This window comes from Pempheris klunzingeri, chromosome 4 (genome assembly GCF_042242105.1).
Source record: "Pempheris klunzingeri isolate RE-2024b chromosome 4, fPemKlu1.hap1, whole genome shotgun sequence".
Taxonomy (NCBI): Eukaryota; Metazoa; Chordata; class Actinopteri; order Acropomatiformes; family Pempheridae; genus Pempheris; species Pempheris klunzingeri.
The window spans coordinates 28,707,067-28,728,953 of NC_092015.1; the positions used below are offsets into that span (position 1 = coordinate 28,707,067).

The 21,887-nt window shown below is 44.9% G+C and overlaps 1 protein-coding gene across 1 annotated transcript in view; it reads left to right on the plus strand.

The window, feature by feature from the left end:
* Positions 1-21,887, plus strand: part of sgsm2 (small G protein signaling modulator 2) — a 69,245-nt gene that overhangs the window by 34,026 nt on the left and 13,332 nt on the right. The window contains exons 3-7 of the mRNA XM_070829103.1: positions 11,853-12,021; positions 17,572-17,739; positions 19,209-19,276; positions 20,193-20,341; positions 20,433-20,567. Coding sequence (XP_070685204.1) covers positions 11,853-12,021; positions 17,572-17,739; positions 19,209-19,276; positions 20,193-20,341; positions 20,433-20,567 — 689 coding nt within the window. The remainder of the gene's footprint in view (positions 1-11,852; positions 12,022-17,571; positions 17,740-19,208; positions 19,277-20,192; positions 20,342-20,432; positions 20,568-21,887) is intronic.

Genomic DNA, 21,887 nt, shown 5'->3' on the forward strand with positions numbered 1-21,887 from the left:
GATGACAAAACAAGGGGTGGTGACATTTAAGCCATCACGAGGGCCATCACGAGGAAACGCTGTGCCTCGGCTGACTGTGGGGATGCCCCTCCATCTCACTTAGAATCAAAACAGTGGGCAAGCTTCACTGTTGTTGTTACTCATGTCACCGTGGTTCTGCGACATCTCAACCACTGCCAGAGACTAGTATGCAACACCTGGATTTCCTCCTCCTTTGGTGGTCAGGAACATTTAGATTAAGCTCCCGACAGCACCAAGAGATCACTTCTGATTTTCTGTGTGAGTGAATGTGCTGTTGCCTTGTACTTTGGGTTATAGCTGAATATGTTTTGTCTGGAGAACAGAGTAACCAGCATGATAATCACACTGAATTACCATCTTGTGTCACATTCAGACTGACATCTCGTTCTTGTTAGCCAGTTGGTGTTTGTGCTTTGTTTTTCCTGAACCAATTTGTCAATTTGGCCAACATCATGTGCATTTGATGTGGTTGTAGTTACCAGGGGCAGTTAACATGATTTGTTGATTTGTTTTTCACAATGACCAAAGAAATTTGCCGATTTAAGAGTTGATATTAATTTACAGAGCAACGACAGGTAACAATCCATCAGTGTGGTAAAGTAGCTGGAGCTGTCTTGCTCACAAAATGGGTGAAATGGAGCATCATCAGTCATGTGGGTGCTCCACCAGACTGATGTGTTGAAGAGGCAGCTCAGCTGAAAGGCAAAGCTTTTGATTTACCGTCCCAGCTCTCTCCTAAGGCCGTGCACTTTTGGTAGTGACCAAAAGAACGAGATCTCCAGGGTGGCTCGGCCTTAGAGATAGGATGAGGTGGTTCGATCCCTGGCTCCTCCAGTCCATTTGTCAAAGTGTCCTTTGGCAACACACTGAACCCCAGATTGAATGTGTGTGAATGAACAGTCTCCTATCTAACTACAATCCAGTTAGATCTTAGTCTTAAAGCTTTTAAAGTGGTTGAAAAGACTAGAAAGTACATCTCACTTGGCTAGGGAACGCCAAGGTATCCCCAAGGAGGAGCTGAAAAACGCTGCCTATTTCCACCATGGCTCTGCCTCAGGGAGAAAATGTTTGGTTGGTTTGTTAATCCTACTTACAAAGTTGAGATTGGTCGATTATTTTCAGAAGGTCTATACATCTGCGTTGTATACTCTGTACATGGGGAACACACAACACCTATTTGAATCACTCAACTGTCACACAACAGTTGTTGGAGGCAAACATTTGATTGTTTCCTTCCTGAGCAGCGACACCTCTGCACACAGCTGCTTCCATGAACAGCAGTGTGACGTCAAACTCCTTCAAGAGTCCCAAACGTCAGATCTCCAACATCACAAACACTGCGTTCAGGATGCAGCAGCTCCAGCTGAATATCAAGTATCCTCAGCAGAAACTTGATATTCATGTACTGTTGGATGTTTTTGTTGCATTATACTCCCCGGTGTGAAGACTCACGCAAACAGACACAGCAGCCTCCCTACAACCCCGGTGCTTAATTAGCCCCAACTCTCTCTGACAATCACCGTGATTAGTGCTCCACTCCTCTCATAATGAGCACATCTGTCTTGTGCCAGGGAAAGCATTGATTTTCTGTAATGTGACACAATGCCAGTTAAGAGAAGGACTGCTCTGAAAAATGCCAGCCTGCAGCTGCTGTGCCACCACTGGAAGCTACTGACAGTGGATGTGAAGTGGAGAAATTTACTCTTAGACACACTCAATGGAGTCAGTTCATAGATCATCACAGTTAATACTTTGTTTTTTACGTGATGATGCCTCTATATAACAACTACATTTTAAAGATTAAGCTCATTAAACTCTTGGGTACCACTTTCTAACTGGACACCCTTTATAGAGAGTTCACCTGCTGTAAAGTAATGGCTTTGTTAATGGTTTACAAATCCTTTACTAATGCTTTACAGATTATTATAGTGTTTGTCTTTCTCCTCCATGATGCTTTGTCTGTTTATCCCTTAAGTTCACCAAGAAGACCTCTCCAATGGATCATTCGACAAAAAAAACTGCTGCTTCATCAGAGCCTAAATCCATTTTTAATAACTCAGTGACATGATAGAGAATAGAGAGTGAAACAGGGACTCCGCAGGGTTCTGCCCTTGGTCCACTTTTCTTCAGTTTGTAAACTGATGACATACCAGAGTGATGCAGTGGAATCTGTTTTCAGATATGTTCAGACAATTACATATGTAATGTAATAAGTATGGGCTGACGACTGTGAGTCAGAAAATGATAGGATATATTTAACAAATCAGAAGGTTTTAGGGTTTGTTAACTGATGTAGAAAAGCATTAGTAAATGGTTTATCAACCATTAATGCTCTTGTCAAGTGCAGCATTTAAATCTAGAACGTAAGCAACACTTGCATTATTCATCAATTCACAGCCTAGACTTTGTCTGCGTTTCTCTCAGAAACAGAAATAACTGAAAAGCAGCGCTGTGTGAAAACAAGGAAAGAGAATCCGCGTACAGAGAGAGGAGGTGTTGGAAGTCACAAGGTGAACAGAGGAAGCGTGAGAGAGTGGAGGAAGAGGTGTAAAGATAAGGTGTGAATCACGAGGCGATAATGTTGAAACACACACACACACACACACATCTACTGTGTGAGATTAAAGGCCTGAAGATGAGATGAGTGTCGCTCTCTTCTGTGGAAACAGAGCATAAAAACAGATAAATATGTGTGTGTGCGTGTGTGAGAACGAGAATGTGTCTGAATGATGAAAGGAAACTGGACAGTCTGAAAATTATCAGCTCTCTATATGTTGTTGCGTTTGACTTGACTGCTATAAATGAGTGTTAGAGAGTCCAGAGAATACATCATCTTGGTAAATTCTGCCTGACTTCTTCCTTTTGTGTTCCCCGCACCTTTATTTCCATCCTGACTCACCTCAGTTATAATTACATTTCACTAAGCCGTGCCCTGAACCCACCAATCCCTCCTGTATCCGCTGTATCATGCGACTTGGGCTCGAGGACTGCAGTCTTAGTCATAGCAGACGCTGCACCTCTCGCTCTGAAAAGCCTCCATCGCAGCTCCTACTCAAACAGCCAAGGTTGCAACTCAGCAAGGTGCAGAAAGGCGAGGCTAAATCAGTCCTGCTACAGCTGAGGCTCTGCACACAGCGGCTGCCACAACAGTTCATTTCCAATGGCAACCGGGAGCAGATGCAGATCGGTCACCATGCCAACCTGACTGACCCCTTGACCATCGCTGCACCTCCCTCCTCCTTCCCTCCAGCATCCTCCCATCCCACGCAAGAGAGCAGAAAAAGGCGTGAGAGCCAGATACCTCGAGAGACTGAGTCAATTTACACTAAATCTACCCGAGCCAATTCAGAAGACCCTGATCCTCCTCACAGGTCTGCCAACACACACACACACACACACACACACACACACACACTCAACACACACACACACACACACACACACACACACACACACACACACACACACACACACACACACACACACACACACACACACACTCAACACACACTCTCACACACACACACACACACTCCATCCACTCTGTGAAGCAGATACTGGAGAGCGCTGGCTGCCCAACACTGTCAACACTGTTGATTTCTTTGTCTTGCCGGTGCACTCTGTTCTTCACAAAGCAAATATCACCGTTTAGCATTTCTTAAACCCATGCTGTCTTGGCTCGCTGTGAATTTCCTTTGAGTCAATGCGGGGTAAATAAATGACACACCAGCTTCCCACCAGAAGGATTTTCAGCTATCATCCTTGTTGATAAATAGCAGCCACTGGCTGCTGGAAGCTTTCTGCCTTTAAAGCTGCTATTAATAAGAGTCACTGACACATTTTATGTCTCGGGTAAGACTGTTAATTAAAGCTGCGTTCTGTATTTATGAAAGAAATTACAAAGAGGGAGCTCTAACAGTGAAGAGCAACTCAACCCCCACAATTGAAATGCCTACATTTCCCCTGTTAGGCTAAATGGATTTATGGCGTCAGGTGTGATCACTGATGAGAAATCTGCACCCGGAGAAGGAAAGGAAATAAAGATCCGGCACTGAGCAGTAGATTATTGTATTGTTACTTTGCTTCAGTCTGTGGCGGATTGATTTCACCTCAGGAAAGCTTTCCTTTTTCGTCACAGCCACTCAAATAAAGAGGAAAGAATTACAGAAATATGAATTTACAAAGTAATAAACTTACCTCAGCATTATTTGGAAGGATCTCAGCTGTTTTGCATTTGCTTTAGTTGGTTTGTTTGGTTTTACATTTGTTGAATGTTAACTTGATGCAAGTCTGAGGCACACCCACACTGGATGTAAGTGTTGCTGAACAGCGCCCACTGTGGCTATAACTGACAACTGCAGGGTTGATGGTTAACTTCGAAATATTGTTCAAACAGTAGCACAAGCACAGAGGAGTCATGAAGTCAACAAAGCAGATCAGTAATGTCAGTGAGACAGCAGTATTTATCTAAAGCGTGCTGACATTAGCTAACATTAGCCTCCATCAGCTGCTGGTCATACCAGACCCAGCAAAGCTATGTCAACCTTTTGGGAAGACACAGATTGGGTTACATCCTCCTTTAACAGATACATACAGTAGTCTTGCTTTAAGTTAAACAGCCGAACAACAACCGGCACCTGTTTTGCTTCAGCTGCCACAAACACTTCGTACATGAGCGTTGCTTTGTCACCTGTTTGGCAGCAGACTTCCTTGTGGGAGTCGTGCGGCTCGAGGAGTGTTTCCCATCTTCTCTTCTAAAATCAATATCATCTCTAACGTTTTCCATCCTTACGTAGTGTTATTTTTGTCCCTTTCAATCCCTGCGATCTCTCTGAGGGCTCTCTTGCCGTTGTTCTGCCAGTGTCCACTTCCTCTGGTTCCCTCTCTCTCCCCCCTGGTTCAGGAGCAGCAGCATGACTCATAAAGTCAGACAGGTATAGACCTTCAAAAAGAAATAAAAATAGTCCAGAGTACATTCATATCAGACAGTGTGCCAGAAAAAGCATTTGGTGGATCCATATTTAAACATTTCTTAATGAAAGATTTACCGCCAGGACTGAATATGAGGCTGGTCCTGCTTGAAACTTATCTGAGAACTTTGACAAATACATTAATATTGTTAGGTGTACTGGCTGGTGTAAGGTTGGCTGGAGGGCTGAGGGGCTGCTTGAGCTCTCTGTGCAAACTGAAGCTATCCAGTTTTAGCAGCTGTAAGCTGAAATTTCGTTTCACAACTCAAAGAGATTTTGCAGTTCAGTGGTGAGATTCAGTGCGTAATCACTTCTAGAAGTATTTCCTTCGGGCCTTTGAGAAGATCGCCCACTTTTCAAAGCTTCTGTGGCTCTGAGGTCTTTACTCAGGGCTGTGTGTCGAGGTGTGTACGGTACCTTATGTTACAGCCTCCCCTGATCAAGGATTCCTCCCTGTCTGTGCTGGAAATACATGTGATGTGACCCCATGCTGTCTGCAGTTATCCACCAGAGCAGGTAGACCGACTACCAAGTAACATACTCCACAAGGAAGAGCTACGGCTCTACTAACTGTTTTTATCGATGGATTTTAGGGTGGATTATCCTTTAAGGCATGAAGGTATGAGAGCTACAAATCCACCTCAACACAATTCACCACCAGTTATTGATGTATTTAACACGGCAATGAACGTTTGAGTGCGCACAGCCTTGAACACCCACACACAGAGGCACACACACACACACACACACACACACACACACACACATACATACATAACCCTTGATAAGCATTACAATCATGCACAATTATGTCAGATGTACTGTGGAGGCACAGACATCCTCCCTGTGTGTGTGTGTGTGTGTGTGTGTGTCATCTTGTAGTGCCTGAGGTTACTGTGATTATTAAAGTCATCAATCACAGCTCACACATACATGCAGCTTTATGTGACTATTGCGTATATAAACCCAGTGATGGAGTGAACAACAGAGCGGCTCTGTGCCAGGTCTTTTGTTCATATCAGGTGATGATGTATCTGAGCCTTTTGTCTGCTTCTGCCGTGAAAGTGGTGAGATGTGTCCAGGTCACAGCTCAGGACGATCTCAACTGATCACAAAAAAATCAATTGGCAGCAGCCTAGTGTGTAACAGAAAGTTAAAAGTGTGCGTTGTATATGGAGTCGACTGGAGGCTAAACAATAGAGAAAATGTAACATCACTATATAAGGTAACACCTAAGATAAGCCGCTAATGTTGTTTCAACACCAATTATTTCCATAATAATCTACTAGTGTAACCCTTAATTGAACACGTGCAGTTATATCTTCTATGTCTATGTCTTCTATATCTATGTGAGCTTACCCACAGTAACTGTGAGCAGACCTTGTGTGCAGAAAGTTTCTCACATTTAACATGTAATTCACACTCTCCACTCTGCTCTGACTTTGCTGCATGATGAAGTCTTTCATCTCCTGTGCCAGCTCTTTTTTTTTTAATTCAAATCCTGATGCGTCAGTAAAGTAATGATGCAGAGAAGCGTGAAGCCGCTCTCTCTAAGCTCAACTTGGTTTGGAAGCTGCCTTTGATAGAAGACTCCGTTGACAGGATCTACCTGAAGTTTAACGTTGTGCTTTGTTGTCTTAGCTTTCATTTTGTCCACGTTGTCCATTTCCTGGTCGTCCCTCCTGCACGTTAGAGAACATCTGCATAAGAAAAGTCTCTTTTTCTTTAGATTGAGGTTAAATGCACTGTGGCATCCTGTCACTTCCCCAGTCTGTTCTGTAGTTTCCCTGCATGTACAGTAGTGCAGCCAGTGTTTTGATACCCGGTGCTTTGGGGAGAGATTTCTCTAGGATTTTGAAGGCCTAACCTTTCGACGGCGTTCCGTGGTCAGTCAGATCAGAGTGTTGTAGAGCCTGACATGTAGGCGGGCCGTCTGCAGTGATGCGTCAGACAGAAAACAAGAGTCTTTGTCTTAGGAATGAGACAGAGGCTGTACAAGTGAGAGAGGCGAGGCAGTCTGAGACACTGATAGCAGCAGACACACAAGAAGCCTGAGGAAGAGTTTTTCAGACAGACAGACAGGCAGACAGACACAGACAGGAAGTGAGACAAGTGGTGCCGCCTTCATTAGCCTTCATTAGATCTGCTAATGATCTCAGCAGAGACAACTCCAGATCCACCTGCCACAACCTCCAAGACACTTTGTGCTTTATTGTCTGTGTCAGCACGAAGCACAGTCACTCACATTGTACCTAAACAGGATCACATGCATCAGATGTGTTCACTACATATACAGATCTGAATACAATTATTTTAGCTCAGAGGAAGTGACACATCTTTGGATATTCAGTAGATCTCCATCTCTTTGGCTGCTGATCCCATAAAAGGAAGCAATGGTCCTTTGAGGGGTTCACAGATTACATTCAGTCATTTTAGGTTTGCAGCCTCTGGACACAACTGGACAGACCTGCAGCCAATCAGAGCAGTGGAACGAGACCAAAATATATCCAAATCCTGGTGGGAGAAGATGGAAAAGACATTTCTTATCTACAAAAGCTTTCAGTGCAGTTCATTGTTCATCTAGTAGAGAAAATAAAGTTTGACTTGATAGCAGAATCAACAGTCAGCCATCTTGGTTATTTAGAAAAATGCCTCAACAGCGATCACATCAAACACGTCTCTTATTAGATGAACGGTTGTGATTGGCCAACACTTCTTTATATCACACTTCTTTATATCACAGATGTAATCAATCATTTTTACATTAACAGTGAATTGAATTATTATACACAATGTAAATAGGTTTGATCATAGTGCTGCAGGCACAACCAAACTATATTTGTCACATCTGGCCGACATCTGACTTCATACCACTGACACCATCTGTCGCTGTTCTGTCCCCTGGTGGCCGTAAACCAATGACTGCAGCTTTTACCCAAACAGTGAGCGCTTTGTTGGTGTCCAGCACAGTTACAGTGTACAGAGCAGACTGTACTTATACTCTGACCTGTTGACCAAGTCCTCCTCAGTCAGTTGTCTTTGGTTTATACTGTACTCTATGTGCTCATTGGTTCAGATGATAAAACCAGTGCTGTTCTAACAGAGATGGGGAACCGTCTTCCTGCTCTTTTGGTCCACACTAAGTCAAAATTACACTATTTATTTCTGCATATTTTGCCCTCAAGCCCAATATGAAGGCACGTGATAGAAAGGATTTGATGATTCATCAGAGCCACACACCCAAAACATGAATTAGCAGGCCGATGGTGAGGTGACGGCAGCAGCTTGGGTGCGGGTGCTCCCAGGGGAGAGCCGCTCGCATCCTCAGCTCCATTTTTGTGTTTCCACAGAAACAACCGCGTGTTAATGTTCCCTCCAGACTCGGTGTAAACCTCCACCTCAGCTCCAACTTTACAGCTGTTAATCCCCACCATCCCCTAGTAAGTATTACTGGGTAGCAACAATGCTTCTCCATAGGTTAACATGTTAATCTGGCAGAATAAAGCTGCTGTGCAGAGAGCTTTTTGTGCTAAAAACCTCAAGCCTCTAAGTGATGCCTCCAAGGCTCCGAGAGCAGCAATAAAAGCAGACTATTACACCCATAAAGCACTAGTTTTCTCCCAGCTCTGTGGAGAATGATGTTGTTGTTGGTCATTATATTCCACTGCAGTATCCACCAGATTCAGAGAATCACAAGCAGACAGCCACAAAAGCTCAGAGCTGATATGAATTCATACTGCAGATGGACTTTTCCTGCAAAATGATTGAAGACATTCTCTGCGGTATGTTTACGTAGAGACCCATTTGCATGAATGCAGAACTACTTTCAGAAATCCTTTTCTTACATTGTTGTGTGCCAATAAGTCAGCACAATGTTGAAACTCAGTAAACCACATTGCACACATTGTGACTGAATAATCAAGTCACAATGCTGCTTTTACCATCAGCCCTAAAAAGCTCATTATGGCCGAGCATTAATGCAGCAATTACAGAGGGAGGGAGGGAGGGAGGGAGACGGCTAATGGACGGGTCACGGCGAGAAAGAGCGAGCACGCTTGTGAACTGTTGTTTATACTTTTCTGTATATATGGTGCACATGTGATTCATACAAACACCAAAGTGAATATTGCATATATGTAATCAGTCAAAAACAAGTCTGCAGATTTATTATTATTATTATTATTATTTACAGATCAATATTGAACTATGCACATCAACTGACATGTTACTATGGCAACCAGCTAATGTGCGCTGTCATGGCATTAGCTGTGCCACAACAGCTTAACTGCTCATTGCTCTTTTTCTTTGTTTGTGTTTGACACTAATTACTAGAAAGAACCAATTTGTCACTCATATCTGACAGCTGAGGCTGTGCAGCGAGGGAGGCCATTTGAAGCTCCTGTACGGTGGGCTACCAGTCATAACGCTTCATAAACAGCCAGGACACTGTGTTTCACATCATCCTGTGTGAGGGCAGAGCTCCACAGTGGAGTCAGACACAGCACAGTATAGTCTGTTGTCTGAACTTATGAGTTCAGGGCTTTTTTCCTGCTCGGGGGGCGTGACGGCCCTCTCTCTGAGGTGTCATCTTAATAATATTTTTATAGTAATATTACCTCGGTCCGTCTCACCTGTATCCGTCTGACATTCAAATTAAAACCCTGTATTTGTGTTATTGGCTCAGTTGTGTGCATTCGCTGCAAGCGACACAGACGGCACTCTGTAATATTCTGTATTAATAACACTGACTGATAGAGCTGTAAAAAACACTGTTGGGTCACCGTAGAGCAGTCAGGCTGCCTCAGCCCCAGTTTGTTTAATTCCATCATTTGTTGTACTGATGTGAAACATGGAGTTAACTGAACTGAATAAGCTCAGACTGCTGCTTCATTATACCAACAAAAGCTGTCAGGCTTGATTCCAGTAAAGGTTTCCAGTGAAGCAGTCACGAGCCTCATCATCGCAGCTCACAGTCACACCAGGACCAGTGCTTATTATAGAAGAAGTCCACTGGGGAGTGGCTCAAGGGGATACCTACGTGCTCTATGGTTCAGTTTTAAACAGAGAAAAAACCATGTGACTGATTTGTAACACACGGGTATAAAACGGGTTCCTCCGTCTTTGGAGCTAGTTTGTGTTTTCTCCCTTTTACAAATATCTTCCTCACACTACGAAACCATGTTCGTGTGTTCTCTTATCATCTCTCATCTTAGTCTCAGAGCTGCGTCCTGTGGCTGCACAGAGGTGGACCATCAGGTGGCCTAACGTTAAAACCCACCATCTTCATTGCAGATGTCTGTCACTACTTTCCTGCTGCTGACAGCCAGTTCACATGATCTCATCTGTATTGGTGATGCACGACAACCTGCAGTGTAAAGGGCAGGCTCAGGGAGCAGCTGCTCACAGGTCACTGCCTCCAGCCCTCTAAATATTCAAAGTGCACCTCACTTCTGAAAATCACATTTCAAACGACTGCGAGGGTTCTGATTTACTAAGTGGGCGTCCTCTCTCCACTGGAACAAGAGAACAGACGAAAGTGTTCACTAATAACATTATTTCCTCTCACAAGTCCATTAGGAAAACTCTGAGAAAGCCTGAGGGGGAATGAAGTCGCAGCAACATGGTGACCTGTTGATACAGAGGATGCTCTGTGCTGCAGATTCACATCGTTGTTCTCTTCTCGCTCTCGTGTTCGGCTCGTTTGCGCAGACATTTCACAGTTCAAACTCCTCTGTCTACTTTAACACCTTCCAATTATTTGGTTCAGAGGGAGACATTGCAGCTCGACGATGACTGAACAGGTCGCTGTGAAACCGGCTGCAGACATTTGTATTTATGAACTAGAATTACCACCTGACGGTTGTTTGTCTCCACAATACAGTCGAGCTGCAGTTTACCTTCCTGTCTGTTCACAGTCCAACCTCATGTGACACATGGTCCCAATCCCCCTTCTGTTCCTCAGTGATGAACACTGTGATGTCGCAGTGAGCATGACCTTTGACCTTTAGGACGTGAAATGTTCATCCTCGTGTGTGTGAAATGTTGTCGTGACTAGTGAATGAATTCTTGAGTTATGACCTTGTGAGGTCACAGTGAGTCCAAGAGGACGTTTTTGCCAAATTGAATGCAACTCTTGAAGAGATATCATGTCCGTGGGTTACAAAGGGACAGATGGATGGACACCCTGAAAACATCATGCCTCCACCCACGGCTGTCGACGGTGTGGAGTCATAAACAAAAATCAAGCTGCCACGTTTCCATTCATTCACTCACAGTCATGCCCGGCAGATGATGAACCTTTTCCACTTTGGCCTTCAGTGCCTCTCTCAGGTCCACACACTCGTAACACTTGTAACCCAGCGGGCAGACTGAGCACATGGTGAGCCAGCAGGCCATGATAATGACTCGCTAGTAAACCTAATCTCCTGACCACGTATGATCGCATGTGTCACTGCCCCGAGTGTTTGTCTCTGAGAGATATCTGTGAGATACGACTCCCAAACACAGCTGTGCAGGAACACAGCGTGTTAAAACATGCATGACAGAAACCCTTTTGATTCTGAGCCAAGGTCTTTCCTCTTGGTCCACTCTGAAGACACGTGAAGACTCCAGCTCCACTAACAGTGAGATACTGTCACGTTGTGCTGAGGGCTCCACTTGTGCTCTTTATCTTCTTACTGCTAAATTAAAGATGGCCTCCTTCTCGTTTCTTTGCTGATGAGAACAGTGAATGTTTTTTTTTTTATTGTCGTCCACCTTTTCTTTTTGTTAATAATCTCTCTTCCTCTTCTCCACTCCTCTCTGCAGCTCTCCTCCCTTGTCAGTATTAATGCTCCCAACTCTTGTCCTCCTCTCCCTCAGCTGCCATTGAGGCCTGCCTGGGTCATCTGCTGAAGAGACGGGCAGCTGGTTTTCTCCGCAGCGACAAGATCGCCGCTCTCTTCACCAAAGTGGGAAAAGTCTACGACACGGCTGCTGAGGTTTGCCGCAAAGTGCAAGAGCAGCTGCAGCAGCAGGCTGATCTCACCAGGTCGGTCACCGGACTCTTTGTTTTCACTTTTACTGAATTCATACAAAACGGGCCTGAACAGGGAGAGAGAACTTTCTAAATGCTGCCCAAGAGTTTTGATTTCATGTTTTCTTTAGAGTTCCCACCAGGGAGGGACCATAGCTGGCATCACAGTCACAATAGATGGACACACTTCTCCGTTGTAGTCCACTTTGTGACTGAGAATAATCAGTACTGCTTGTGTAACTTTAGTTATACACCAAAACATCAACGAATTAGCATCAGCTGAAGTTTAAATGTATTATTTTAAAAGAAAAAAGTACCATCAGAGGCAGTTTTTATGTGGAGCGGGGAGGACGTGATAACAGGACCTCCCTGGAATACTTCCTGTTTTTGTGAGAGGTTATAGATTTTTTTCCCAGCTCACATTTGACATGTTGTAGCAGATAAAGAACAGGTGTAAGAGGTGTAACCGGGGTTTAGGAGCCACAGTCACTCCCAGCCCCTGGGGGTCTCCACCCCCCTGCTGCTTAGGGCACCGTGCTCACTGCGTCATTGAGGGGGACTTAATTTGGTCCAAGTCCGCAGCATCAGATCTGCCTGGACCCTGTCATGACCCAGCAGGTGATTCTAGGCTGCTGCATCTGTAGTAAAACTAAATGTTCTGCCGCCACTATTAGTGTTATAAGCTACACCTGGACTTCTCCTGTTATGTCCAGTTAAACATGTCTGCTGTGAAAAACACTTCTAATGTTCAGTTCTTCAGTGCCACGATTATCCGACGTCCTAAAATCTGGTTTTATCCATTTTGTGGCAACAACCTTTATTTTTTTAATCAGCCGAGTGGATCAGAGTGTATAATAAAAACACTCAAGTTTGAATTCAGGCAGGTCATTACACATTGAATGTTTAATCTTGTCTTCATTTAAAGGGAAGTTCAAATGTAAAATGTAAAATGAGCCCTGTGAGAACACCACACATCCTACATGTGGCGAGCAAATATAAAGAGATGGGACCTTCCACACATCACCAGCAAGATGCTCATCAGCCACCTGGTCTGAAACTGCTCCTCGACTTCCAGCATTTCAACTTGAGACAAGCTTTTTAGTATGAACAGATAAGAACATTTTCAGTCGCGTCTATTCTCTGCTACTCTGTTAGTATTTATATACGTTATTCAGGCATTGTCAGCGCACGGTCAGTCCTCGTAGACCAGGTCATTATCTCCACGTAAAACACAGATGCACTCCATCAGCAGCAGACGCAATCTGTGGTCAGCTGAGTGTTTACTAAAGCTGAGCAATCTGTATACACACAGTGATAAGCCTCAGGCCTGTGTCTAGGTGTGTGTCTAGGTGTGTGTGTGTACTCGTGTACATGTTTGCATATGTATTTCTGCGTGTATGAGTGTACACAGAGAGTATGATAAACTGCTTTATCTGCAGGCACTTAGGTGCTAGCTGAGCTGTTTGCAAGCCCATTAATTGTCCATTAGCCTGAGCCACATGGCTACCACATGTCTCTGGGGGCTGTAGAGAGCGCTTTCCAAATGGATGCACGAAAGCTTTGAGCAACAAGCACACACACACACACACACCACACACCTCCATGTCTGCATAAAAGATGCACAAACAATAAAACACAGACAGAATGTGTAGCGAGATGTCAGTGCAACATGGCTGCCTAATGTGATGTAAATCAGCAGAGGTAACCGTGTTTGGGTACGCAGGGCGCTCAGCTCTCCGTCTTCATATCAGCCGCCTTCTCCCGCTCATCTGTCACATCTCATTGGCCTTTATTTCCCCAGACAGCCTGCACACAACATTAAAGCCCATTATTGTGTATGGATCTGGTCCTGCACCAGAATGCATACATGCATTCATACACACTCACTCCACTCACACACACACACACACACAGGCATGTTCACAGACCCCCCACCCCCTCCCTGTCATCCCACCTCAGGTCTCCATCTCTCATTTACCGGGGTTGCCATGGTAACGTGGTTTGCACCACTGGCAGTGAAAAAGCCAGAGAGCATGATGGGAAACAAGAGAGGAAAAGAGAGAGAGAGAGAAGACGAGCAGATAGAGGAATAAAGACTTACAGCAGTGAAGTGAATAGTAATTACAGCAGAGCAGGACTGGATTGTCTGGATCTGTGTGTGTGTGTGTGTGTGTGTGTGTGTGTGTGTGTGTGTGTGAGCACAGTGATGAGTTACCAACACACCGCCCTCTCATCCCTCTCCTTTTCCTCCTGACACACAGAGTAAAGAGCAAATCTAGCATATCATCTGCATTCATTTCCCTCCCTGCAGTGCTAGCAGCAGACCTGCTGTGGCAACAGCTCTCATACACATTAAAGGATGATCCCACTTAATTACTACTGGGGTCTAGCGTTGTCCCCACTAAAGTAATGGGGCAGTAAATGTGACTGGTCAGATGGCCCGATGGTTTGCCAGAAAATGAAGGCGATCAGAAAAATGATCACTCAAACTGTCGTTAACATCCAACACAGCGCTGCAGTTTGACTAATGTCTACGGTGTGAGGAACTTTACAGACTACTATCATGGGTGTGAAGGTTTATGTGTTCAATAAATGTCAGCGTGGGCACATTTCAGTAGGAGTTGATGTTTGTTGTTGGTAAAACAACCAGTAGATTGACTATAAATGTGTCTGTAACTGTGTTGATCACTTTTCACACAGTTGCTGGTTACAGCTTCTCAAATATGAGGCTTTGATGCTTTTCACTGGGATAAAGGATAGTAAACTGAATATCTCAAGGTTCAAATAAAGCTTTAGCTTCTTCATTATCTGATGTTTCTCCAGCCTGAGCAGCGATGGAGCGACACAATCACACATTAAATGAACTGAGGGAGGATAGAAGAGTCATACAGAACCTGGAAAGTAATTGATAATGAAGGTTTTCTCAAACACACTTAAAATAAATCTGATTAATAAGATAATACCACTGAGGTGTAAAATCTTGTGGGGAGATGGCTGGTTTGTTTCTCACATAATAAGTAGAAGTAGAAGCTGGATTAACAAGCTTCGTTGTGGTTTTCCCCTGGCTGTGGACTCTTTACTCTTTTACAAGCACAGTCGTGTCTCGTACCTTCAGCGTCCACATCGGTCACATGATCCACGCCTCGCTGGTCCAGTTTACACACAACCTCCTCTCAATGTGACCTCCAAGTAAAGTGAGTTAGACGATCTAGATAAACCTTTCTGATCGCCTGTCTGGCCCCTGTTCACTTCTCTGTAGCGTTGTCTTCGTGTTCCCAGACCTCTGCCGTTACTTAAGTGACTAAAATGTTTCCATGGCTGAGAGAAGTGGTGGTTAAAACCAAGTAGATCAAAATTGCACTAAACCAGTATTTTTCGCATCACTCAGCAGGTCAGTGCTAATGCAGCACCTCCAATAATGAATGTCCCACAGACATGTTTGGGCAGCACTTTATATGAACGAGGTCTCCTCATCTTCTCATATCTCCAGTATTTTAGTTTGAAAAGCTCAAACACAGAGGAAATGTCCTTTTCTTTAACCAACTGTACATCTTCCACCACAGCGGTTAAAAACCTTCCTCACAGAAAACGTGGCCACATATGAACAGGAGTAACCATGAGAGCATGTCATAGTAAATCACCCTGTCATATTCACATTCATATTCATTTGTCAGCCCAAAATGCAGTCTGGTTGTAATCACTGTAATCAATTCGGTTAGCTCCATCTTGGCATTTGTTGACATTTAAGAATTGTAAAGAGCAGTGACGGAGCGCAGTGTGAGGAAGACAGGCAGCACACTGTAGGAGGGGATGTTTCCATAGAGGGCATTTACACATCTGATCAAACCTTCTGTAATTAAAAAGAGATTATACACACATGTGAACAGACACTTGGAGGCAATACATCGTCAAAGAATGTACTTCAGCTCAGACATCTGCTTTGTGTAAATAATCCTCTCTCTCAAACCGTTTCATTCACATCCTTCTGCCACCTCGACATTCTGTTTACGTCCAGCGTTTCTCAGCAGTTCACCTTTTCTTGTCTCTGTCCGTGTCCTGTTGCTGGTGCGTACTGTAGCTTATGCAGTGACACCCACTAAGAAAGCTACTAGAGGTCAAAACCCTTTAACCGCCCAGAAGAATGAGCTCCGGTGCAGACCAGGCCCTGCACAAAGATCTCTGCACAAACACTGAGTACATACTGCAGTGTATGGTGCGAGTGTAGCATGGATCAATGTCATAAAAAAGGAACTATCTGTCGATCGATTTTGTGCATTTGGGTCCTTACTTTCTGGTAGAGTAGAGGGAGTGGTCATTCTGCCCGTGTACAGTCACACCAAGCCACAAAGGAAGCACACAGAAAGGGAAAAGTGTCTTTGTGCAGTTACAGCACAGTCTGTGGAAGAACGGGCCCGTTGTCTCATTTACATTATCTTTGTCACAAACAGAGCCGGTTCTCCACTGACGCTCCACATTAATAGCTGCAGAACAGAAAGAAGAAGTAAATAACCAAATAAGATAAAGAAGGACTACAGATTGTTCAGTTAACTTTAAGGAACTCCTTAAGTCCCAGGGTCATTAAAGTCAGACGAGTTTATTCTCATAAGAAAGTGTACCAGCTCAGGTCAGGAGGTCAACACACACACACACACACACACACACACGAACACACACTGACCGTATCATCCTTTGGTCAGTAGAGTTGAAAAAGAAATGAAATACAGAACAAACAGCAACAAAAGCAACGAGCTACTCACAGTGAGACATGACGTTAGACATGTAGTAACCAGGAGGAGAACACGACAACATGCTGCAGCTTTTCTTTAGGAGAGGAAGACCCTGTTTATCTCTGACATCAGTACTGTCACCACACACACACACACACACACGCACACACACACACACACACACACACACACACATGATAGGGGACTGCAAAATCGTGACTTTGCTTAAACCCCTTTCTCTCTCTCACACACACACACACACACACACACTTTCACGCAGGAGGATTGCTAACATCGTGACTGTGGCAGCAGAGCCCCCCCCCTTCCCGTCACTTCACCCCCTCAGCACAGACACACAAACACACTCTCATCAGCCTGTTGAAGTGGGTGTGTGTGAGTGGTTTTGTCTGATTTCTGTAGAAGTGCTGGAGATCAAACTCGGTCGGGGGTGAAAGCGCTCCTCTCTTCAGCCTGACATCGTGCGCCTGCCTCTGGATCATGACTTACTTCAGCCAGCCTGTTTCCAACATGAAATGGCACCTTTTGTCTGATGCGGTAGAGACTGAACACCCAGCTCTCAGCTGGTAGAAACAATGATGAGTTGTAATGACTGTTCGTGTGTGAAGAACTCATTATATTGTTAAACACTGTCTGCTTCTGTTTATTAACCATCACATTGCTTCCTTGTGCATAACTTGTTTGTACATACGTCTCCAGGTTGTTGCATGCTTTGGGAAAACAGACTCCAGCTACTGTGTGTAGCCGTGTACTCTCATCCTGCTCTTCATTCTTCTCCGTAGTAGTGGTGCTTCATAGGTTTGTGCCTTGTGCCCTGCAGGAGAACTCAGAGCGTGAGCCATGAACCTCTGAGGAGACAGGGCTCCTCCACCACCAGCCGCCCCCCCCAGCCCCTCTCTGCCCAGGCCATCAAACACATCTGGGTCCGAACAGCCCTCTTTGAGAAAGTCCTGGACAAGATCGTGCAGTACATCGTGGACAACTCCAGGTGATGTGTTTAGCGTCTTCGCTCCCCGTGCTGCACAGCGGTGACTCACGTCCCTCCACTCCGGGCTTTGTTATGGCTGAATGATGATGAACAGTCCCTCGAATTACCAATTTATTTGTTCCATTCTAGTTCTGTGTTCGCTCTCAGGTTGCTTTGTTCTGCACTCTGTCTGGCTAACAACCACTGTGTGCCTCAACAAGCTGTCCACGCAAGTGAAATGATGCACCCCCACTTCACTGATCAAAGCCTCAAACGTGTAGAGCACCGATGGGGTTCACAGACACACGACAACATGAATCACACTGTTTCAATGGAGAGAAAAATCCACCTCAAAACTGGCGCAGTGTTGTTCATCTAATCATCTGAGCATCCACGTTAAATGTCAAGTTTTGTATCAGAGCCTGAGAAATAAAGAGCAAGTGTTGAACAGTCACACAGTAGGACATCTGTCTCAGATACTCATTGCTCAACAAACAGTGTCTCAGCAGACCTGCAGCCTGAACACAGAGCAAAGTGTGACTACGTCTGGCTTCACTGAGGCTGACACCAGTGATCCCGGACAGATAACGTTACTACATCAGCATCAACATGATTCTCAGTGACAGTAGGAATAATATCCAAATAGAAGGTAAAGTCTGGAAAATCTGCTTCTGCAAACCTACTCAGACAAAAGGTGTTATGGGTAACTACGGGGCCACTGGAGATTTGTGCGCCATGCAAGCTGATTGGTTGATCCAACTCCTGTCAGGACGGGGCTTCAAACCAGGGAAGAAAGAAAATGTAAACATCAGACAAGTTGTACTGGCGAGAATATGGAGAGGAGAGGCATGTTTCAGCGTGTTCATCCGTCTGGACTGACTGGGGAAAGTAAATGGGTTTATTTATTCTCCATAGTGATATTTTGATGCTTTACCTCACACGATAAAGAAACTATTATGAATAAAATCAGTCTAAACTGTTATTTTAACAAAAGGCAACGGTTTACTTTTCATTTCCAATCATCATCTCATTCAGTCTGAAGAGATTTAACAAACACAGAGTTGCCTGACGTCATCCAGAGCTGCGGCAGTAGAACCAGAGCGTGAGCACATCGTGTGCAGCTGTAAGAGGCGTCATTTACCCTGCTAGTGTGGTGAAACACCATCTCTGCTGTTTGCTTGAAATCTCATTTTTAACTCAGGGTGCAGCCATGCGCCACAGGTTTCCATGGTGATCTACTCCGATAACAGTTTTGCAGAGGTCCTGAGTCCTAATCTCGCAGTGTGACACAGGTCCCATGATGCAACACTAGTTTTGAGTGTGAGATGCTGAACATCAATCATCCAGAGCTGAATCCGACCAGGTTTTGGAGACTGTTGAAAGGCTTTCTGGGAAATGAAGTGTATGTGGATGACATGACTCCCCAGCACTTCTCATTAGAAACACACGACATTTGATGACGTTTTATTTCTGTGTGTTTATCTGTGCAGTAAATACTATGAGAGGGAGGCTCTGATGCATGACTCAGTCTTCGGGCCCATCTTGGCAGCCCTACTGGGTGAGTATATCACACTATGCTTTAACTGTCACAACTTCCAAAATGACCAGAGCACAGTCACAAAAAGTACCAAACCCCAGGATCCAGAACGAGTGCTCCTACATGCATGAAAACTCAGCAGTCGTTCCAGGAATTGCAATCATAAAAATGCCCACAAATTCAGCTGCTCTCAGAACTATTTGGAAGTGTACACAATCTAGAGCCGTCTCCACTGACGGTGTGGCAGCAGGAGCTGAAGGCAGACAGCAGGCAGCAGGCTGAGCCAGACACAACGTTTAATAAGCAGAAGAACAGAAACACAGAGGCAGGCAGGCAGGCAGGAGCACCAAACACACCGCTTAGCAGCCTAAAGCAGAGGAGACAACCTGAACACTGTGACAACTGGTAAGGAGGTGCAGAAGAGGCAGATAGCAGCTAATGAGGGCTGATGAGGGAACCAGCAGCGTGTGCAGAGCAGCACGACCCAGTGAGGACACCTGGTGGACCAGAGAGGGACAGAAGCACACGTTACTGTGGTCAAACTTCACACGGTTCAGAACCACCAGCACACAATGTGAACCATGAGCTATTGCTCAGACAGAAGAACTCCATACCTCTAAACTCACACAGTTTATTCTGACTCACTTCAGAGGATCAAATGAGTTTTAATCTGCAGCTGAAAGCACTGTTTCCTCCTGTTTGGTTAATGTTTGATAAAAACTACAGCAGACTGTACAGCTGTGCTGGGGAATTACAGAGTCTTAATAAAAAGAAACTAATAAACTATATATCAGTGAGCTGTTTGTAAAGAGAGATGACCTGTGTGTCTGTGTGTGTGTGTGTGTGTGTGTGTGTGTGTGTGTGTGTGTGTGTGCGTGTGTGCGTGCGTGCGTGCGTGCGTGCGTGTGTGTGTGTGTGTGTGTGTGTGTGCTCTCAGTGGGGCCCTGTGCTCTGGAGTACACCAAGCTGAAGACGTCAGATCATTTCTGGACAGACCCCTCAGCCAACGAGCTCGTCCAGCGCCACCGGATCCACGGGGCCCACCGGGGCCAAGATGCCTCGGCTGGCCGCCGGCCCGCTCTGGGGGTGAGTGTGTTTCGGATCAGATTGCGGGTGTTTCGGTGGTGGGTAGGAGCAATCGCTGTGGGATGGGAGTTAAACATCTTTTCTTTTCTAGATCCGCAAGAGGCAGTCGAGTGGCAGCATGTCAGAGGACAGGTTTGCTGCATCAGCGAGGGAGTATGTGGAGTCTCTTCACCAGAACTCCAGAACACACCTTCTCTACGGCAAAAACAACGTCCTGGTGCAACCGGTACGACCACACATTCTCACATGGGGTCTACAGACCTGCACCGTTTCTGTAAACACTGGGCTTCAAAGTGGATCCTCTGTGATCGTACTGAGGAGGTCTTTAATACTGAATCAGTGTCGGTTTTTTGAAATAAAACAGAGGATGTGTCTTTATGTAGCTGATACTGATGCTCCAGTTCTCTCTACAGAGAGATCCAACATATGATCATATGAAACATGGATGTGGAGCAGCAGCGGTGGCTCAGGTTACACTGATCTGTGCGTCCATCTGAGGTGAACTCTATGATCAAATGAGACGTCGTGTCAGTGTTACAGCCACACTGTGTGCCTCTGGCTCTCTGTTCTCCGTCTTGACTGTATTTTTGATAGAAGCTTAATTCGGATGCGACAGGTCTCGCTGTGCTGCTGTGGAGGCCCTGAAGCTACTGATGCTCTTGGATAAAGGCAGAAATCCAACCGAGGAGCCTACATACATGCAGAACACAGACAGCACTCTGCACCCACTCAGCTGGTGCACAGATACGTTGCAAATGATGGTTATTTCCATCTCTTATTGTGCCACACACACACACACAGTATTTTGTGTGTGTGATCTTTGAAATGAAAGCTGTCTTTCTCCTGCCTGTGATGTGCTCTGCACTGCCAAGTAGCCTCAGCATGTTTGGCCCTGGGAACGTATAATGAGCACATACTTGCCTCCCACAACATTCAGTGTTTGACAAAGCCGTGCTCACACACATGGCCGAGTGCACGCCGCACACCACGTGATCAAAATGGTCCTGATAGGATTTAACTCACTGCCTCATGGCCTCTGTACATGTACAGTGTACCATGCTCAGTATTTAACAGCATCTTGGGATTTACTCCGTTGAACATGAAACCTTCATCAGATGGTAGTAGACTGTGCTGAGAGGCCCTGAAGCCTCTTCTCTAAAACCTGATATCAGGTTATTAGCTTTTGGTTGTGAAGTAGATAAACATTTCCAACTTAAACTTTGAATGTTCTGTGTCTATCATATATACTGTTACATGTTATTTAGCCACGAATATCTAATGTGTAGGAGAAATCCTTGTGTAGCAATAGTTAAGGTAACAGCTGAGATGAGAATCATTATTGAAATCATTAGAGTTCATTACCACATGTAGCTCTCCCTAAAATACGGTTTCTTCAAAAATGTTTACTCGAGTGAAAGTGCATATGTAGAAATGTACTTAGATAAAAGACTAGAGGAACAGCGTCACACCGTGCTCAGGTGTGGACCACATCACACTACACTAGAATTAACCAGAAAAGAAGACAGAACTTAGAATTACACAAAAA